A 22,941-nucleotide genomic window follows, 5' to 3' on the forward strand; every position below is an offset into this window, starting at 1 on the left:
AGCCCTACAGACAACTGTCTTTACTGAAGCCTGTAGATAATAATGTTGATTTCTGTACTATCTTTTTCTTTTTACAACTTGTTTTATTTTGGAGGGGTTGAGGAACACATAAGCATAGAGGCAAATGATGTATATGGGATTACATGTATTACATGTTACACCTATTTTGATCCTAACATTGACTTCCACAAGTAAGTTTTCTACTTATTGAAGTGTTGGTGAAAAAAGATGAAGTGAAAATAGATGTCTTGTCTATGTTCTTTTGGCATGGAGGCCAAATATGTTAAACAAAGTAACACTTTAATTATAACTACTCAGTAGTTACTTCATTTGTTAGTCATTTTTAGGGTAGTTTGTGTGCTACTAGAAGAAAAAATATGTTGTGAATTCTTCTGTATTTTTATTTATTGTGATTTTATTATATTATTATTTTTTAAAGATTTTATTTATTTAATTGTCAGAGAGAGAGATAGCTAGAGAGAGAGCACAAGCAGGGGGAGCAGCAGGCAGGGGGAGAAGCAGGCTCCCCACTGAGCAAGGATCCCGATGCAGCACTTGATCCCAGAACCCTGCGATCATGACCTGAGCTGAAGGCAGAGGCTTAACTGGCTGAGCCACCCAAGCATCCCTATTTATTGTGATTTTTAAAGTTATAAACTCTTGGTTGATAAAATCTTCTGAGGTTTTTTTGTGTGTGCTTGTTTTTTTAGAATTCAGAATATAGAACAATACCATATAATTCTGTAATCTCAGATTCCCAAGTCACTGAGACCATTAACTTCATATATGAGGCCAGTGAACAGTTTCTTTATCACCACCATCATCATTGTAATCATCAAAAAGTATCTGAGGCACTTATGTGTATGTTACCATGTCTTCAAAGTAAAGAAGTTGGCTAATATCTTATCTCTAGGATTTTACCATCTAAGACAGGGGGATTGACAGAGATGAGCATGAAAGTCATCCAGACAGCTGGGCACATTAGACAGAAATGTACTATATTGTCTTAAGAGTACGTATAATACACTGGGTGATTCTAAGTTGGGCCAAGTGAGACATGAATTACAAGTTATGCTGTTTGTACCATTCCAGAAAGGACAATCTTTTTATTATTCTTAAGTTACATCTGGATAACTGCTGGATGGATTTTGGGCATAGAAATAAAGAGAAGTGAGATTGATAGTACAGTTAAAGGAGAAAGGAAAGCCCTCTATGCACCAAAATACTTCCTCTACCTGGTGCCACCTAATATTCTTTTAGTCTGAGGCTTTGTTTTCTGTTTGGTGCAAATATCTGCACAAGAAATGTCACAAAATTATGTGCTGAGTAGATAAAGAGAAGGGTATTTGCATCCTACTAGTTTAGAAATAAATCAAGTTTGAACAGTGCATCATAATGTATTTTTTGGGTTTGAACAAAAGTGTTTTTCAGACTTGCTTTATTTTCCAATCACTAGTGTATAAAACCTTCCAACACCTTTTAGATATTGAGGGGAAAAAACTATTTATATTTGAATTTCTAGAAGTACGTTAGTCATAGTGTATTTGACTGAAATTTGAAAGTACTGCAATTAAGCATTTCACAAACATCTACAAGAGAATTTACTTTTTTTTTTTTAAAGAAGATTTTATTTATTTATGTGACAGAGAGACAGCCAGTGAGAGAGGGAACACAGCAGGGGAGTAGGAGAGGAAGAAGTAGGCTCCCAGTGGAGGAGCCCAATGTGGGACTTGATCCCGGAACACAGGGATCACGCCCTGAGCCGAAGGCAGACGCTAATGACTGCGCTACCCAGGCGCCCCAAGAGAATTTACTTCTTAAAAGCTTAGGGCTTTGCTAGCATAAGAATTGTGCTTTGAGAGTGCCTGGGTGGCACAGTCCAGTTGGTCCTCCAATTCTTGGTTTCTTGTTTTCCGCTCAGGTTGTGAGGGGTGGTGAGATCGAGCCGCACCTCAAGCTCTGAGCTCGGCAGGGAGTCTGCTGGAGACTCTCTCTGCCCCTCCCCTCCACCTAAAAAAAAAAAAAAAAAAAGGATGGTACTTTGAAATAAGTCATGTTCATCATCTTAACATACATCTTAAAATCCATTGTCTACTGGGAAAATAGTTATTGTATAATTACCATGTTTCTGGCTGATTCTGCAGTTAACTTTTTGGCCTACTTTGCTCTCACGTGTGGCTGTAGATGAATGAAACAGCTTGCTATAAAAATGTAGTATAAGTTAATTGCATCAAAGCATTTTGCTCAAGATCGACTTCTGGCCTTGAAAAGGTATTAACTGCAGTTATTGAACTCTTTGTGTGATAATTCTATTACTAGCCATTTCTCTGTATCTCCTTTGATTTTAAACTACAGATTTACCGATGTGGTCGTGCACTAGTCACATGTTACTGTCATATACTTGAATGGTGGCTCGGGCATCTGAGGCACTAAATTGTTATCTACTCCTAATATAAATTTAAAAATTGATAAACCAGTTCAATTACTGGAGATTTCTTAGGTATGATCAAAACAACATGGGTATGTGAATCTACTTTTTCAGCTATAAACTTTTTGAAGTCTAAATACAGATTGAGTATTTCCAATGAAAACTTAGCAGCCAAACTGACATGCATCGTAAGTGCAAAATCTGCACTAGATTTCCAAGACTTGATATGAAAAAAATGTGAAATATCTCGTTAAAATTTTTGAAAATTGATTACATGTTGCAATTGTAATATTAATATTAATATTGTGTTAAATAATGTATTTTATTAAAATTAATTTCACCTATTTCTTTTTGCTTTTTATTTTTATTTTTTATTTTTATTTTTTTATTTTTTATTTTTAAAGATTTTTATTTATTTATTTGACAGAGATAGAGACAGCCAGCGAGAGAGGGAACACAAGCAGGGGGAGTGGGAGAGGAAGAAGCAGGCTCATAGCAGAGGAGCCTGATGTGGGGCTCGATCCCATAACACCGGGATCATGCCCTGAGCCGAAGGCAGACGCTTAACTGCTGTGCCACCCAGGCGCCCCTATTTTTATTATTTTTTGAAAGATTTTATTTATTTATTTATTTGGAGAGAGAGAGAAAGATAGCAAGAGAGAGCACAAGCACAAGGAGAGGGAGAAGCAGGCTCCCTTGTGGGGCTCAATCCCAGGAGCCTGAGATCATGACCTTAGCTGAAGGCAGCCGCTTAACTGCCTAAGCCACCCTGGCACCCCTCCTTTTGCTTTTTATTTTTTTAAAGATTTTATTTATTTATTTGACAGAGACAGAGACAGCCAGCAAGAGAGGGAACACAAGCAGGGGGAGTGGGAGAGGAAAGAAGCAGGCTCATAGCAGGAGCCTGATGCGGGGCTCGATCCCACAACGCCGGGATCACGCCCTGAGCCGAAGGCAGACGCTTAACTGCTATGCCACCCAGGCGCCCCTCTTTTTGCTTTTTAAATGTACCTACTAGAACATCTTAAATTATATGTGTGACTCACATTCCTGTTGGACAGTACTGACTTAGAATTAGCATGTCTATGCTTTGTGTTTATTTGTTAAAAGGCAATATAGTGGTAATGCTCTGGTCTTAAAAAAGTCATACATAGAGAAGGGCCATATGCACCCAAATGTTCATCGCAGCATTGTCCACAATAGCTAAATTGTGGAAGGAGCTGAAATGCCCTTCAACAGATGACTGGATTAAGAAGATATGGTCCATATATACAATGGAATATTACTCAGCCATCAAAAAGAATGATTATAGCTAAATTGTGGAAGGAGCTGAAATGCCCTTCAACAGATGACTGGATTAAGAAGATATGGTCCATATATACAATGGAATATTACTCAGCTCATTTATGGAACATAAGAAGTAGGAAGATAGGTAGGAGAAGAAAGGGAAGAAGGAAGGGGGGTAAACAGAAGGGGGAATGAACCATGAGAGACTAAGGACTCTGGGAAACAAACTGAGGGCTTTAGAGGGGAGAGGGGTGGGGGATTGGGATAGACTGGTGATGGGTATCAAGGAGGGCACGTATTGCATGGTGCACTGGGTGTTATACACAAGTAATGAATATTGGAACATTGCATCAAAAACCAGGGATGTACTGTATGGTGACTAACATAACATAATAAAAAATTATTATTAAAAAAGTTATACATAATATTCCTGTTTATTAATCAGTATAACTAAACTGTAGTATGCAGTAAGTTAAGGAATTTGGAACTAAAAATACCATTTGGGGAGAAGTAAATAATGATTCAACTTTGAGCAATCTCCTACTCGATGTAAGGACTAAAATGTACTTTATATGTGAAGTGGCCAGACTGCCGAACTCACACATGGTGAGACATGATGGTGGAGACATATACTTATAAAATAAACAATTCTGCAGTCCATATTAGGTTGATGTATATTAGGTTGACCTACATGAAATAACCTATATTCAATTGGTTTTGATTTAACAAAAATAGCAGTTTCATGTGGTTTAATCTAAAAATATCAAGAACCTCAAAAAGTGTCAACATTCCCCCTTAGTAATTGTAGCTCTCAGGCGCTATCATAAGTAAATACACACATGCATGTGTGTTTGTGTAATCTGTGGAGTTCTAGATGTATGTATGTATGACCAGTGGTAGCCAGCCTCCAAGATGCCCCACAGAGGTCCTGTGTCCTGGTATTCATACCCTTGTATAGGCCCCTCCCACATCATACCAGGATTGGTCTGTGCGGCCACTAGACTATGACAGAAGTGACGGTCGGTTACTTCTGAGAATAGGTGACCAGCTATAAAAGATTGAGGCGTCTGTCCCGGGGGCTTTCTCCCTTTTTGTGTCTCATTACTTGTTCTGGGGAAAGCCAGCTGCTAGGACGCGACAGTCAGACAACCTAGGGAAAGGCCCACATGGTGAGGAGCTGAGGTCTCCAACAACCAGCAAGAAACTGGACCTTCCCAACAGCTACACTCAGCTGAGTGAGATTGGAAACACATCCTCACCCAGTTGTGCCCTCAAAAGACTACAACCATTTGTGTGAGAGCAGCTTCGTGTATAACTCAGAGTCACAACCACCCAGCTAGGCTGCTTCTGGATTCCTGACCCACAGAAAATGTGAGATAACAGATGATGATGTTTGAAGCCGGTGACTTTGGGTCATTTGTTACACAGCAATAGATAACTAATACATAATGTTCTTTTTTTTTAGATTTTATTTATTTATTTGTGAAAGAGACAGAGCACGAGTGGGGTGAGGGGCAGAGGGAGAAGCAGACTCCCCACTGAGCAGGGAGCCTGATGCAGGGCTCGATCCCAGGACCCTGGGATCATTACCTGAGCCAAAGGCAGACGCTTAACCGACTGAGCCACCCCGGCGCCCCACTAACACATAATCTTAATGCACACAGAGGTTCACTTCACTGTATTTATAATGGCCCAAACCCAAACCACAATCAAACGAAACAATTAAATGTTCTAAAGCGGGGGAATGGTTAAGTAAATTATGGCATGTATTTACTCAGTGGGATATTATGCAATTATTAAAACGTGGAGCTGAATCCACCCTCAGGAATAAACGTGGGCAGTGGAAGCCCACGGGCAGCTTCTAGGCACCACTTAGAGGGAGCCACACCAAGAACCTCGGATCAGGGGCCACTTTTGTAAAGGCACCTGGCAAACATTCTAATCATCCAGTGCTTCCTTTGTTTTCCTCTTCTCTCTCCTCTCTGTGTGTTCTTGTAGAGAGCTCCCCCCCTCCGCCCAGCCCCTGCCACCCTAGCAGCTAGAAGGCAGGGAGCTTAAAACTGGGCTGGAGCAAAGAAAGAGTGCCGGGGATGCCGCGGTCATAAATGCCCCCTTTGCACTTCAGTTTACTGTTTTTGAAGCTTACGAATTTGCAGGCAGAGTGAAGCTACGACCATGGCTACAATCTTATATACTCATTTAGCAGTTGGAAAACAAAACGAAAACATTTCTAGATACAAAAGGTGTACTTTGTAAAAAGCTCTGATTCCCACGAATTTACCATCCGATTCTTCGTGGATAAAGCACCACAAACCTTCTCTGTAGCTTTTACCTCTTTCTATCCAGCTTAGTCTTAGCCTTGAGGTCGTTATAAGTCAAAAACTAAAAACTGCCAAAATTTGGGTTTTTAAAAATTGCTCTAAATCTTATGTTACCTATTAACTTCCAAGGCCATACCCAAGTCTTTCTCATTTCCCACATTCTCCTTCTCTTGTCTCCACTTCTTTTCCTTACCATATTTTGAAGCTGCTTTTTATATTTGAGCCTGTAAGTGCGCCGTCCATCGCAGCTGCATGTAATTTCTTACTACGGCACCATTAACTCCAGATCAATGGCTTACTTGACTCACTTGACTTTTTAGAGGAGCCAGAATTATTTAACCTTCAAAGCATATGTATGTACGTTAACCCTTAAACTCTCAAACACTCAACCCATGTGTACGAGTTAGACCAATAGCTCTGAGGATGGGAGAGACGTGGCATGGAAATAATGAAAGTAGGAAAAATGACATCTGTGTGGTGGGGGAAATAAATAAAAATCATATATTAGACTTTTTCATAATAGCATGCAAATTCTCTCTCTACCCTTTTCTCACCTAGCAACTGGAGAGGTCTGTCTCTCAGCTCAGAATTACAGGTATCATGAGCGTTGTTACCTACAGAGGGATGTTGCCTCGCTCAGACGTGTTAGTGAAGAAAAATACTAATTCTAATACTAATTCAGCCTCCACGATGCCCCCCCCAATCCCCAGTGATGCCCACCTCCTCCTAGTCACATCCTTGTGTAGCCTCCACCCACATTTTACCAGTGAAATATAGCAGAAGTGATGGTATGTGACTTCTGAGGTTAGATTATGAAAGACTGCAGATTTTGTCTTGGGTTTTCTCTTTTGGATCACTCACTCTGGGAGAGGCCTCACCATAAGCAGCCTATGGAAAGGCCCCAGAAATGGGGAGGACCTGATGAAAGCTTCTTGCAACATTCCCATGAGTGTGCTTAGAAGGAGATCCTCGAGACCCAGTGGGGCCCCGGATAACTGCAGCCCTAGGGGACATCCTGACTGCAGCCTCGTGAAAGGCCCCAGCCTGAACCACTCAGCTAAGCCGCTCCCAGATTCCTGACCTACAGAAACAGCAACATCATGTTCCCTGTTTGAAGCAGCTAAATTGGTGTGATTTGTTACCTAGCAGTAGATAACCAAGCAGTAGATTAGCTGGGTTAGACCAAAAACAGGACACATTTCTTCCACTTTGGAAGTGACATTCCTAAACGCATACTGCCGTGTGGTTGGTATATAACCAGCTTTGGCATATTTGGCTTTGATTTTACCAATTCACGAAAAGTTTGGTTGAATGGGGTGACTTTTATAGCATAAGATTAACATCAGAAGTGTGTAGCCAAATTTTAAATGTATCTTTAACCTGCTTTATTTCAACAAGGTTTTGAAGGGGTAGTGATATATTTTACAGCCAGATGCAAAAACCATCCTATCTTTAAACAGATAAACAGGGCCACCTAAGTGCAGAGAAATGGTGATTCATGACTTTCTTTTCGTTTTTAATATAATTTGTTGTAGGGCTTAGACAGTGATTAAAAGTGGTGTTTGAAAAAATGATTTAAAAAGCAGTAAAGTTAAAAGAATTAGAATTCCTGAGGTGTTCGATTTGCCTAATTATTTCTGAATTAGTGTGCGAAATTCATAATATTTTTTTCTTCCTTTTTTTCTTTTTGGAGAGCCTCTTCAATTTGAGTCCTTTTTATGAATTCTCCTGATAGATTACTTAATTTTGCTCAAAGTCTTCTCTCCTACATCTCCATTATAAGCAGTTAAGTATCATAATGTATATTTAGGTTAATTCTTTTTTTGCAGGTCAACTTTCAGGTTTTCATCAGTTTCTTGAAATTTGCTGCTGAAATTTTTAATTTAATTTATTTTATTCATAGTGGTTCTTTGATGACTCCAAAACATGACTCCAAGAATCAAAGGCAGAAAGTACATTATCTTTCCACATCTGGAGCCTACCACAGGTCATTTTAGGAGGTATAAAGTTTAAGCCCAGGGTTGTGAAATGACGGTTGTGGGCTGTAGCTGGCCCACAGGTGGGTGTGTTTTCTTTGGCCTGCATTATACTGTCTCACAGAGTGGTGCTGTGTTGTTTTTTTTTTTTTTTTAATTGCCAACACTTAAAAAACCCGGTGATTTCACGTTAAAAATCAGATTTCTGGCTTCTCTTGAAACACCATAGGATCTGATGACAGAGGCCTGTGTTCCTATGCGGCCACACCGGGCTCAAGCTGAACGATTGCTGCTGCTTGTAGCCGTCGCATGTGCTTTTCCAGTTTTCCACTGTTCCCCTTCCCGGTATTTTTCGTATACCCTCTGACTTCACTTATTTGAGTTACTTGCCTGGGCCGTGTGGACAATTGAGTTTACCACTGCAGATCTAAACAAGCAACCAGTCACAGCAGTTAAGAGGAGGGGTCGAAGCCACTGTGAGTACCACTAAAGCAAAATCCCTTTTCCCTGATTTCCCTGTTTTCCCTGCTTCAGCCATGCCTGTTATACACTGATGGGCATTCCTGTCCTCTTCTAGTCAACATAAAGTCCTTTCTAATATTCCACTCATCCAGATATAGATAGTACTAATTCTGTGAGTGGTGTTGTTCTTAAAAGTCCTCCCTTTATACTATGTCTTTTTGTTCTAAAATTAAAGTGTCCTGAGCATTTTTTTCTTCTTCTGTATGAAAGATTTTGATCCGTTGAAGTTGTAATCCTTCACACCTGTTAGGGAGTACTACAAATTCAGCCTTTATTTTGTTAGGAAAACAAAACCAAAACCAAAACCAAAACCAAAAACCCAGGTCCCAAGAACAGGACAGAATAAAATTCTTAACAAAAAGCAACTGTGTGAGAAGCAACGAGTTCTCACCCAAAATTTCATATTAAGAATATTGAAAGGATTGTGTGCACATAAGCCTTTACAAATGTAATTAGAAAGGATCATGGAAAAACTGAGAGAGGCAGAGAGAAGTGTGACGGGTGACTACCCTGGTCACAGTCCCATGGAGGAGGCCGCCTTCCTTCCTTGGCTCAACAGCGAGCTGTTCATGAGGCCCAATAGAACCAGTTTTTCCTTTCCTGCAAACAGCTGACCATCAAGTCTGAGGACTGTGTATTCAGTTGTCTACATGTCTGCAATACATGGCCTTCATTATTATTTATGAAAAAGGAAGTGCTATTGGATAGTTTCATTCCCTCTGACAATTTGCAGTCTAAGAAATTGTTATAAATGAATAAAGCTTCACATTTAAAAAATGTAATATTTTAACCTAAATGTAATAAGGACATAAATTAAGGCAAGAGGGCAAGTGTGGAAAAGTAAACAGAAAATATTTCCTCTATCCATTAGTAATTTTCAAAAGATTTTTAATTTTCAGAATGCTTAAAGGGGACATACATTCCCACCATTTTTTAAAATAAGAAAATTCCTGCCATCCTGAGAAATAAGCTAAAATGTTTATATTTATTTTCCTTTATAATAGTAATATTAGTATAGTTAACACAGCAGTAGCTGTATATATATGGACAAAAGATATATTCACATTTCTTTTATTTTTAAAACATTTATAATCACATCAAAGACAATTTGGCAAATTGAGAAGAAAAGTTTATCAGCACTAGTACCATCAATGCACTATAAATTCCGTTAGTATGTTGGTATAATATATAACCCTCTTTCTCTGTATTTTTCTTTGTATAACTACTACTAATCTTGCTTGTTCTCTAACATAATGATTATGTTGCATGTTATTACATAAGAGAAGATTTATTTTTTAAAAACTAATTTTTGAAGGTTCATTTAAAATTTAAAATGAAGCTATTTTCAGGCACTAAGATAAATTTCTTAACTCACTGCTTTTCTTTGGTCAAATCTGTCGACCTATAATGAGCATCTGAGTCTGTATTAATCTTTGATTTCATAAGTATAATTAACAACCAAAACTCATTTTCAAATTAGAGTTAGAAATGAACTCTGTGAGATTTCTGTTACGGGAAGTAATTTTTAAATGTACCAGAATTTGCATGTACTTCGGTTGCCATTGCTTTTTTCCGAATAGAGAAGTGTAGGACACGGGAAAGGGGACAAGGAGGTAATGTGGGAAGCCCTGCCTGCCACACCCCTGCATATGTTTTCCCCACCCGCTCCACAGACCTGACTCCTCGCTCTTACTCGGTGTTGTCTGTTTGTACCTTCACCCTGAGCCAACCCTGTTAGAACAGAAGCACGTTTTACTCTATTCGGCTTCCCCAAGATCTAGCCAAGTTTCTAGCACGTAGTAAACACTGAATGAACACCTGATGACCAGAGGAAGAGAGGAGAATACGTCAATATGCTGAGCATGAGAGAGGACAGGATTATACCGGGATGTTTTTGGCTGTAAGTTACAGAATATCAAGTACAAATGGCTTAAAAATAAGGACGTGTTTTGTTTTACATGACACACAAGTTCAGAGTCAGGGCAGTTCCAAGATTGGTTATGCAGCTGAACAGTGTCATGGAGGACCCAGATGTTTTTCATTTTTGTACTCAGTCATCCTCAGAGAAACGGTGATTTCTTCCGTTATCGTTGCAAGACAGATGTAGGAGTTCCAGATGTCAATCGTACACTTGACCATGTCCAGCAAAGAGTCGGAGTTTCCTTCTGTGTGTATCTATTGACGACAGAGAAAAAACCCTTTCACAGATGCTTCTAGCTGACTTCTACTCGTGCCTTGGCTGACAAAGGCTACTGGGTAGACACCAATGGTGACTGGCACAGAAATGCCAGAGGAAGCAACTGTGGGGAAGAGGAGAAAAATATGCCATAGGAAAAAGAGTAGCGATAGAGGCAGGATAAGATAGTCTGTAATATGTGTAACATGGTACGGTGTGCATTCTTTAGGCCTACTGTATTCTTACATGTATATACACTGCTTTATACCTTGTATGTGTATGAAGGCGATGGAATACCATCATTTATAAATAACAGTGTGTTTCTGATCCCAGTTTTTAGAGGACCAGATAAATCTGGAGATATGATGTATATGAAATCTCAAGTACAGAATTGTAGGCCCAACCCAGGTTCTTGGAAGCTTCATTACCTTCACAGGAGATCTTTCTCCAGGGCCATCCCCAGCCTTCCCTACATTCACCATCACTACTCTGGAGAGAATAGAAAGCAGCTGAGGATGGTAACAGAAGAACAGAGTTTGCTTTCTTGTTCAACATTATAGAGTTTGGGCAAAGGAGGATATGGCATTCTGTTATTCAAGGAAAAGATAAAACACGTGGAAATGACAAAGATAGTAATTTAAAAAAAAAAACCTTAGTTTTTATTAATAGTACTTTTATTTTTTATTTTTAAAAAAATATTTGACAGAGAGAGAGAGAGAGCACAATCAAGGGGAGTGGCAGAGGGAGAGGGAGAAGTAGGCTCCCTGTTGAGCAGGGAGCCCGATGCGGGGCTCAATCCCAGGACCCCGGGATCATGACCTGAGCCACCCAGGCCCCCCCTATTAATAGTACTTTTAAACAGTTGTAGTTTACTGCACATTCCTCCTCTTAGAAAATATAAATAGAAGTGAGCAAACATAAATAGATGAACTCATCTTTATGCTCTCTCAAAATAAATGCAGCCCATTAGAGATCTCCCTCAACTTGCAATAGGGTTCTATCCTGGTAAATCCATTGTAAACTGAAAATATCCCAAGTTGAAAATGCATTTGCTACACCTAACCTCCTGCACGTCATAGCTTAGCTTAGCCTCCCCGCAACGTGCTCAAAACACTTACGTTAGCCTACAGTTGGGCAAAGTCATCTAACACAGAGCCCATTTCATAGTAAAGTGCTGAAAATGTCACGTAATTTATTGAATACTGCACTGAAAGCGAGAAACGGAACGGCTGTGTGGGTGCAGCATGGCAGCGCATACTGGTTGCTTAGTCTCGTGATCACGTGGCTGCCAGGGCTGAGGCTCGGCCGCCGCCCAGCATCACGAGAGAGTGTTGTACTGTGTATGTATCCCTAGCCTGGGAATAGATCCAAATTCAAAATTCAAATTGCAGTTTCTGCTGAGTGCATATTGCTTTTGCGCCATCATAAAGTTGAAAAATCTTAAGCTAAACCATCCTAAGTTGGGGACTGTGTGTATATATTCCAGGTGCCCTTAAATATGTGCACATAAAGTTTATATTACCATACAACACCTGTATAATTTGGGCTGAACTGAATTAAGTAACATATTACCAATTAAAATATGAAAACTATATCTATAAATTACACATATCATACTTTATGCTTTCTTTCCATTTCCCTTGGGTAGGGGTGGTAGGAAAGATACAGTAATCACCTGTTTCACCTGCTGTCTTATTGGTCTTAAGGCAGTTGCGGCAGAATCCCAGCGAAGCTTCTGAGGATCTGTTATATTGCGAGATTGATGTTGCAGTCTGTTGCTGTTGTCTTTTTTGTTGCTGTTGTTAACCAACGTCCTCTTATCTGCCTCTTGTTCTTGAGATTACATATTAACTTCCCATTGTATTTCATATTTCACGTTAGATTTTTTTAAATTGAAATATATTTGCTAATCAATGTTAGTGTTAATTCGTAGAAGTGTGTCATCTGCACCAGAGCTGAATGAGTCTGGCACATAATAACCTTTCATTGATACTTGTTTAATGAAAGGATGAGTGAACCATTTATATGATACCAGAACTTTAATATAATTACAATAATTGAAGGAAAACAAATATTGGACACTATAACCTGTATTTTCGAACATTATTTCCTTTTAGAAAATGTGATATCACCAATCTTTTGAAAAATTAACCACTGTATTTTTTTTAATTAAAGACTTTAAGTGATATGCTAAATAGATATCTTAGCTTGGCTATAAATTGCCAAGGCACTACAAATCTCGGAAAATGAGAACATAATTTGAAAGGAAGAGAGTCTAGAAATGGGTATATGTGATTTAGTAAGAGAGGCCTAGAATACAATGAGGGGAGAATCCGTAACTACATATGGTATTTTATGCTTCTCAAAAGACATTTTCTACATACATATTATATGGGTCTGCCTGCTTGTTTCTCATTCTCTATAATTTAAAATGTGTTATTTTTATAGCTGTTTGTCTTGGACACAAAAACAAATCAACATGTATATTCAAAAGATTTTATTTCTGACGTGAAATGGTTAAGATAAATTTATTCCTTTATCTAAACATTAACATTTACATATTAAAATGTTCAGTTGTAGATCTCGTTTTATATGTACAATGAAAATGCACCTTTTAATTCTGAATAAGTTAAAAAAATCTTTCAAAAGTACTATAAGATGAAAGGAATTTAAAAATTGACATTATTGGCACAAGATTCATGTTAATGTTTACTCATGTAAATAGCACAAAATACTGCCTAATTAGTGTGGTTGGTAAATTTTTGGTACTTTAATTTTCTCTGTTATTGTAAACCATGCATAAAATGCTTGCCTATTGAGAAGAGCAGAATTGTCAGAGCTTAAACAGCTGACATCTGCTTACTCTCTTAAAAAAAAAAAAAAGAATAACAAGCCATTTCAGCCTAATCTACCTCAAATGTGTTCATGTAAATGGGGGTCCATCTATTGACCTGTATTCTTTTCAGCTCAGGATTGGTCCACATGGTTTATGAAACCAGGAAGGCTGATTTGAAATGCAGATGTCGAGACAGTGAAGTACACCCCCCCCCTTTTTTCTTTGCTGTATCTGTCAGGGTGAAAAATGGCTTGCACAAGGGTCAGTCACCCATACTCACTTAATTACTTTTCTTGGACCCACAGAACTGTCACAAGCTGTGGTGGATGCGGGAGCTGCCCCTCTTTTAGTACTCTGTATCCAGGAGCCAGAAATTGCTTTGAAAAGGATTGCTGCTTCGGCCCTCAGTGATATTTCAAAGCATTCTCCGGAGTTAGCACAGACCGTAGTGGACGCAGGCGCTATTGCTCACTTAGCCCAGATGATCCTGAACCCTGATTCTAAATTAAAGGTATTGAAAAAGAAAGCTAAAAAACAAACAGATCAGGCTTCCAATTACCTAAGAAAATAGGAATGTGGGTAGATTAATATTACACATTTTAAAATAATTAGAAAATTCACCCTTGAAAACAGATACGGATATGTTATGTATTTGGTCTTTTAATATGTGAACCTTAGGCTGGAGAGATCAGAGAGTAGACCTGTCTGGTTAAAATATGTGCCATGCTGAAAACGAGGGGGAGCATCGGTATGAACATCAAGATTAAAATAAGGAATTACGCAATGACTGAATCTCAGGGTTGGAACGGACCTAAAGGTCTTCTAGCCCACCGCTATTATATTTAAGTTTCTTATGAAAATTGCCATATTTACCCTAGTTTTTTTTTTATGGCTTTCTAAAATTTGATTTTCAGTTAATAGTTAATTATACTTTCGCATTCTAGTACTTACATTCTGTAAGTTTCTAAAATTGTTAACGTTAACTGAGTAATGGAAAGTTCTTTGAAATGGTATCAGCATGATGCCAAAAATAAGATGTTACTTGTGCTTGATCTTTTTTGTACTACATGTATCATAAATTAACAATGTGAGTGTTAATTAAGAAATACTGCTCATCCAAAGGTCATATTCTTCGATCATCTGCATAGATAAGAGATTTAAAGAGTCCACAGAAAAATGAAGGCATTTAATTTGGGAATTAGGGAATTTGAGAAATTGAGTATCCAGCCTAAGACTAGGAATGGACTGTCTCGAGACTCCTAAATCTAAGGTTCTGTTAGAAATGTAATTGTTTTTTCCTTTTTATAAAGGAATTTGAGTGTGTATAAAGCTGTTTAAATCAGAACTCTGCAGCAAGCTCTATGTCATGTTTTGTTTTTTTTTTGGTTTTTTGCTTAACAGCGTCAGGTCCTTTCAGCTCTTAGTCAGATTGCAAAACATTCCGTGGATCTGGCAGAAATGGTGGTGGAAGCAGAGATTTTTCCAGTTGTACTTACCTGTCTGAAGGACAAAGATGAATACGTGAAGAAAAATGCTTCTACTTTAATTAGAGAGATTGCGAAACACACGCCTGAGGTAAAAAAAAAAATTCAGGTTTTAAAATACAGTAATATGTAGTTTTATTTTTTAAGCAAAACATCAACTTGTTTATGGGGCTCAAATGCTGTGCCACGTGATCTGGTTAGGTCAGGGCTTCTCGTCCCCAGCACGATGGACATTTTGGACCAGGTCATTGTTGTGGGGGGCTGTCCTGTACACGGCATCCCTGGCATCTGCCCACAAGATGCCAGTAGCACCTGAACCCCATCCTGATAAAAATGTCTCCATATATGGCCGGTGTTTCCCAGGGGACACAAGTGCCCCTAGTTGAGAACCACTGGGTTATATCAATGGAATTTGAGTCTAAAATCTAAGTTTTTAATAATTTCCTGCTTTCCATTTTTAGATGGTGGGGGGCGTGGACTTTTGTCAACCTTGTCATTCTAGGTCAGCTGGGAGTGGTGACAGACAGCATGCCTCCAGGTCTGAAGAGACCACCAGGCCCACAGTCTAGGACAACCTAACTCTCCTAACTGCTTGAGCTCTCAGATGCTGAGGGAGTAGAGATGAAGCAAATCTGGATGGATTCTGAAGTCGTATCTTTCTCCATGTATATTCTGACTCATCAATTTCATTTCATGGAACTTTAAAGTTCTCATTCTTTATGTCACCTAACATCTTCATTTGGTTGAGATTTTTCAAGATCAAAGTGCAAGCAGCTAGTAGTCATTGCTAGCAAAGGGGGGAGAATTAGGCTAGAACAGTTTAAGTCTGACATTGTCTTTTAGCATTCAGTGATTAATGTGCTTCATACTCACTCATTGTGATTGGGGGTTTCAGCAGTTAGTTAGTTATGAACTAGCCCTAGGCTTAGTGTCTAGGTGAGGAATTTTGACATCTATTGAAATAAGGATAAAAGTTGTGCTATTGATGCATGAAAAACTGAACCACAGAGTGGCTCCTCACAGTGAGTATGTCTGCGCATTGGAAACAGCAGGATTATTCTGCTTATATATTCCTTAATGAATACAACAATCTCACTAAATGATATTTCAGATTTCACCAGATGGCTTTTAGGTCCTAAATTTAAAAATTGGGCGAGACTAAAGGTAGATTGAAAGATAATCTCATGCTTCATGGTCACGATGCTCTGCCTCTCCTCTCCTAGCTTTCGCAGTTGATCGTTAACGCCGGAGGAGTGGCTGCCATGATTGATTGTATCGGGTCCTGCAAAGGAAACATAAGGCTGCCCGGCATCATGATGCTTGGTTATGTAGCGGCTCATTCTGAGAACCTGGCAATGGCAGTGATCATTTCCAAGGTCTGTGCTTGTTTCGTTTCCTCTAGTTATTGCAGTGAGATGTGCTAACACAGAACCACACGCGAGTGCCCTCCCACAAAGTATAAAATAGAACTGACTGGAGTGAAAGAATTACCTTAAGAAATTTTCAGCTTTTTCCAAGGTTTATCAGTAAGTTTCCCAAAGCAGTGCTTTAAGTAAGGTTTACTTTGTAGAAGTTTAAAGTTTTAGCCAGTGTTTAGTATTGACAAACTATCAACACTTCCGAGTTTTAGTATTATCTGTACTTAAATATTAAGTATCTATCTCGAAGGATTGACTACATATTTACAGATATATAAAGCACACTTTGATTAAAAATAACTGTTATGGGGCACCTGGGTGGCTCAGTCGGTTGAGCATCTAACTCTTGGTTTCGGCTCAGGTCATAATCTCAGGGTTCTGGGATCGAGCCCCATGTCGGGCTCTATGCTCAGTGGGTAGCCAGTCTGCTTGGGGATGCTCTCCCTCGCTCTATGCCCCCCCCCCTCTCGCACATGGTCTCTCTAAAATAAATAAATAAATCTTAAAAAAATACAACCGTTATAAATGACATGCCTGGTAGTTGTTTTCATTATCCTCTGATGTCTGTACATTATCCCTTCCTGTCATTTGGGTAAGAGATGACAAGGCTAGGACATCCCTTCTTTATCTCCCTTTTCTCTGTAAGCTTTCATGAACTGATTTCTCTTCTTAGATGGAGGCAATTCAGAGCACACATCAGACAGTAATGGTTTTGTTTCCTTGCTCTAGGGATTTGGCCTTATCTCAACTCGGTATTAACCCACCAGGGAGTGTAGCCTTGGCACATAGTAGGTGCTCAAAAAATATTTGTTGAATGAATAAATATTGATCTCCCAAAGAATGCTTCAAAGGCTGTGTGCTTACAGTGTCTCTGGCAACCCTCTAGGGTGTGGGTTTCTTATCAGCATAGAAAACCTGCTGCTGTGTGTTAAACAGAAGAGGGGGGGGTTGTTTGTTTGTTTTTTTTTTATCCCCTGCTAATCCTCAGAATAAAGAGGAACCTCAGATCTTCATTTCCTACCAATTCCTTGATAGTTCTTTGTTTCACTCCCTTTTTATCCTGCACCTTTCCTTTTGTTCTTCTATTACCAAAGACTATGATAGTGACTAGAGCAGTAATGCTTTCCGAAGGGTCACCATGGGGATATTATTGGGATTTTTGATTTGCGGTTCTTTTGTGCATAGTCAGAAAGCTTACACATAGGAAGAAGGATGAAAGAAGCAATTACTTTTGCTTCCTGTATTTCTTCCCCAAACTAACCAGGCGACGCTCCCTTCCTTTGGTCTAGGGTTGCCGCTGGCCTCTCCCACCTAGTTTGCCTTTCAGTTAGTGAAGACTGGGGCAGTGGCAGCAGCGGTTCCCTCAAGCCACCCAGGGCTGCATCATTCTTTCCTTGTCATGTGGGGCACTGTAAGGACCAGTAACAACAACTTCCATTTACATAACGCTTTATAATTCTCGAAGCACATTCATGTTCCTTATCTCATTTGATAGTCATAACAATGGAAGCCCATAAGTCAGAATTTGGGGGATGGGGATAAAGGTGACTTCTCTTCCTCTTGCTCCTTCATTCTTGATATATCCCAGAAGTATGGGGTTTCAGCAAAGTTGCCTCATTCTTAAGACAGATCTGACCTTGTATTGGCAGACACACATTTTTTGTTGTAAGAAAGAAGCCAGTGAAGAGATATGGTGGGTTTCTTCAGGAAATTAGTCGTACTAATAACTGAATATTAAAGTGGACAAAAAGAAAATATACATGATCATTTGGCCTTTGCTATGGTAGCCTGACCTTGTGATATTGGCTTTTGTGATACTAAATTTAAGGTGATAATTATTCTAGTCTTGAATTCATTAGAAAATTATGCCTATATAGAATCCGGAATTATAATTTGATTTGGTTATTTGAGTATTCCTTGGGAATATAAACTGTGGTGTATTTGAGACCCTTTAGTTAATTCTGTTTTTGATTATTGAGATAAAATTGAAGCCTGTGCAGAATATAAATACATGCTATCTATGTAACAAAAGTAGTAATTTCTACTTTAACATTTAATCATGTTAAAATGGGCAACACTATCATTTAAAAGTTGGCTAAAATAAATGAAAATTATTTATTATTTCAGGAAAGTTTTTAGTGAATATTTCATCTAAAAGGTACTTAAGTAGGATTCTTTGTCATTCTTTTGATTTTGGATCTATACTAGTTATTTTGTTCTCAGATCTATTATACTTGGTGAAAGGCTTTTTTTTTTTTTTTAAAGGATTCTAAGCTAACTTTTTAAACAAAGGACAATAAAAGGTTTTAAAATCCTAAACACTTTTATTTTGCCACAGTGGAATCTGGTTTTGCCTATAATATATACTAGTCTGGGGCATCTGTTGTTTGGTTGAATGCCTCTCTATTTGGGGAGTAAATGCTAGCAGAGATATTCTTAGTGTAGTTGTATTGTTACAGATAATTAAGGTAAATTAGTTCTAGTCATTTTATTGACTTGAAAAATGACAGCCCCTGTGATGTGCTCATTTATTGAACCGTTTAGGAAAAAAAGGATCAAGGCCAAAATGATTTCTTCTAATGTTTGAGAGACATGGAAGACTCTTTAATCCTGCCCTAGATTCGTAACACTTGCTCTTTTGATCAACGCTGCAGGGTGTGCCCCAGTTGTCAATCTGCTTGTCAGAAGAACCAGAAGATCATATTAAGGCTGCTGCTGCTTGGGCCATAGGACAGATTGGGAGACACACTCCAGAGCACGCCCGGGCTGTTGCAGTCACAAACACCTTGCCAGTTCTGCTTTCGTTGTACATGTCAACAGAAAGTTCCGAGGATCTTCAAGTAAAAGTAAGTGCTTAATTTTTAACAGTTGTATGAAGATTTGTTAGATTTGACTCATTCTTAAAAATATGTAATTTTAAATGTTTTAATTATCATTATGGGTAATATTGATTTTATTAGTTGAGAAATACAAATTTACCAGAACTGAGGTAGCTTTTCTTTGAAAATGGGTTACCCTTATCTCTAACAGCGATCTATTTTAAAGAAAGTTCTCTATAGTATAGGTGCAAAGTGGTTTGTAAAATGAATGTCTGGTTTTTGCATTTTACTTTAATGTTGACTTTTCTTGTGGAATAGGAATTGAAGAATAGGATTTTGGAGGTGGAATTAGAACTTTAGTCCAGTTCACATTAAAAAATTGAGTCCAATAGAATTTAAGGTGCTTTCGAAAGGCATAATGCGACTGGTCAGAGGGTATTCCTGAAGCTATGATCTACCTCTCCTAACTCTGCTGGATCCTTGAATTATATATTTTATGTTTGTTCCTTAAAAGAAAAATGTCCGTAAATTCACTATGTTAAACATTTTAAAATCATGTGTTTTATTTAAAAGCAAGTTTTCTTAAAAAAATATTAATGGCTAGTAGAATGATTTACAAAACCTAAATTTAATTAGGATGGGTTGTTTAATAATTTTAGAATTTCAAAGAAAGAAAAAAATGTTTCCCAGCAGGACACCTGGGTGGTTCTGTGGGTGGTTAAGCATCTGCTTGGACTCAGGTGATGATTCCAGAGTCCAGGGATGACTCCCGCATCGGGCTCCTTGCTCAGTGGGAAGCCTGCCTCTCCCTCTGCCTGCTGCTCCCCCCTGCTTGTGCTCGCTCTCAGACAAATAAATAAAATATTTAAAAAAAACGTTTCCCAGCATAACTCCCTTAAGAAAACATGCACCTTTTTTGAAAGAGTTTTCAGAATTGCCTTAGACTGAGGAAAGCGCACAGAAAGGATAAAATTAACAAGAGTAAGTTAAATGACATTTAAATTTAGCTAAAACAATAAATTAACAAATAGGAAAGCCATTTGCTGAGGCAACTTTAGATGGTATAGTAAGGCAGGAAGTTTACTTGAACTATATAGCTGAGAGACTCCGAAAGTTATATAATGAGTCATTTATGGATTTATAAATTTTGTAAAAGTGAATTTATGTTTATTTGGTTATGTTTACGTGTTATTTTTCTACAGATTCATTGAGGGAATTTCTAACGTTAGCATTTTTTCAATTTTTATAAGACTTTCTAGATCAAAGCAATGACTTAATAGATTTGGGGCTTCCCTTATATTTCTCCACAGTGTTGAGTATATTCCTGCGCAGTGCTTGGTAGAGAGTAATGTTGCCAACGTGCTAAGGCCTTTCCCTGTTTAACCATTCTGTGATTCTTTGGCTTTCTGGTGAGAAACCACAATTACATTTCCAGTTTTGAGTTGTCCAAGTACAGCTGATTTACATGTGTATAATTTTAGCTTATTTATGTAGTTCACTTTTTGCCTCATATTTTAACCCATTATCGTGTTTGCCTTTTCTTCTTCCCTCTTCCCTCTCATTCCCACCCCCGGCCTCCTCCTCCTCGCTCCTCTTCCCTCCTTTCTCTAGTGGTCCAATGACTACGGTCTCGTCTGCAGGGTCTCTGCAGGTATAAGCTGAGCCCAAAATATAATAGTAATCATGTTCAACTTCTAGATTATCCAGAGGTAAATTATTAATAGTCTCTATCGCCTTCAGATTCCTGCACATAACAACTTCTATTTTCCTTTAAGTTTTGGAAATAAAGGAATATATCAGCTACAGCATGAATCATTAATAGTGAAATCAATACTAATTGTAGTTTGAGAAATCCTTGCAAATAGTGTCTTAGGTAGCACTAAATACTTTTTATATACTACTGAGTTTATGTAACTTGGTTTTTAATGAATTATTCTGTTTTTTTGTATAAATATCACTAGAGTAAAGTAAGTTTAAACATTCACCTTTTGAAGATCATTTTTATTGTGTACAAGTTTAACAAAAGTAGTTTTATGGCACTGGAGCAGATAATGCTAAGTGAAATAAGTCAAGCAGAGAAAGACAATTATATGATTTCTCTCATCTATGGAACCTAAGAACTAGGATGATCGGTAGGGGAAGAAAGGGATAAAGAAAGGGGGGGTAATCAGAAGGGGGAATGAAACATGAGAGACTATGGACTATGAGAAACAAACTGAGGACTTCAGAGGGGAGTGGGGTGGGGGAATGGGATAGACTGGTGATGGGTGGTAAGGAGGGCACGTATTGCATGGTACACTGGGTGTTATACGCAACTAATGGAACATCGAACTTTACATCGGAATCCGGGGATGTACTGTATGGTGACTAACATAATATAATAAAAAATCATTTAAAAACAAAACAAAACAAAAAAACACACAAAAAACAAAAGTAGTTTTATTAAAACATTCAGGTTTACTAATAGAAGTTAAGGTTCCTTCTGCCTATATTTGATAGAATATTTACTTTCAGGAAATACAATGGGTATTAAAATAAAAAGTGGGATTTTTATTAATCATTATCCTGTCAGCAACCCTTCCAAGGCTTTAAGTCCATCCAAATATTTTCTTATTGTAGGGACTTGATTATTATTTTTGCTTCCCCAAGCTTTCTTGGATTCTCACGTTTGTTGTTTTAAAGGCTTTAGAATGAAAGTCCAAGTCTGTTTGATTTGACATTATCTCAGTGGGGAAAAATGTATCCAAGAGCTTTAGGAACTGTCTAATGGTATTTCTCATTTGTTACTCTGTGGCAGCTTTCAAATTAAAGGCCATGTTGAAGTTCATTTTGTCCCAAAGGCATGTCAGCTTCTGTAAGCATTCTCTAATTGGTTCTGATCCAGGAGAACCAATGAGCAGTCCTTTGGAATTGCTCGCATGTTCTCATATAGCTTTATATCTGCCTGCACCTTATTAAAAATGGGAAAAAAGATGCGTCTTTTATCTAATAAGCTCACCTACATATATTTTGAAAACATTCACACAGTTGCATTTTCATTTGTTTTGATTTAGAGGAATCATATTGTAATGGTCCATCTTAGTTTGGCATTTGAGTAAATTCATTCTATTACCTTAGTTATGAAAGTATTTCTAAGATTATTTAATTATTGTGTTCTTGTCATCATGGTTGTTTCCCTCTGTCTTTTAACAGCTTTATTGAAGTACAGTTCATATGCCATACAGCTCACCCAATTAAAGTGTATAATTCAATGGTTTCAGTATATTCACAGATGCAACCATCACCACAATCTAATTTTAGAACCTTTTCAATCCCCCTGAGCAGTCACTCCATACTCTCCCTGCTTAGCCCCGGGCAGCCATTAATTTACTTTGTGTCTTTGGGGATTTGCCTCTGCTGGACATTTCGTTTAAATGGAAATCATACCTTGTAAGTGGTCTTTTGTGCCTGGCTTCTTTTCACTTAGTGTTAAGTTTCAAGGTTCGTCCTTGTTGTAGCATGTATCAATATTTTGTTCCTTTTTATTGCCAAATAATATTCCATTGTATCACTATACTACATTTTGTTTACCCATTCACCAGTTGATGGACATTTGGACTGTTTCTACTCTTTTTATTATGATAAATAATGCTGCTATGAACATATTTGTACAGGTTTTTGTGTGGATGTATGCG

General features: G+C 38.2%; 1 protein-coding gene across 3 annotated transcripts in view; it reads left to right on the plus strand.

Annotated features, from left to right (window-relative positions):
• SPAG6 (sperm associated antigen 6) overlaps nt 1-22,941 on the plus strand; it is a 61,368-nt gene that overhangs the window by 25,243 nt on the left and 13,184 nt on the right. For all 3 annotated transcript variants that reach the window (XM_002913151.4, XM_011226983.3, XM_019801282.2), the window contains 4 exons: nt 13,852-14,057; nt 14,948-15,121; nt 16,254-16,406; nt 19,103-19,294. In XM_002913151.4, coding sequence (XP_002913197.1) covers nt 13,852-14,057; nt 14,948-15,121; nt 16,254-16,406; nt 19,103-19,294 — 725 coding nt within the window. The remainder of the gene's footprint in view (nt 1-13,851; nt 14,058-14,947; nt 15,122-16,253; nt 16,407-19,102; nt 19,295-22,941) is intronic.

Source organism: Ailuropoda melanoleuca, chromosome 15 (genome assembly GCF_002007445.2).
Source record: "Ailuropoda melanoleuca isolate Jingjing chromosome 15, ASM200744v2, whole genome shotgun sequence".
NCBI classification, from domain to species: Eukaryota; Metazoa; Chordata; class Mammalia; order Carnivora; family Ursidae; genus Ailuropoda; species Ailuropoda melanoleuca.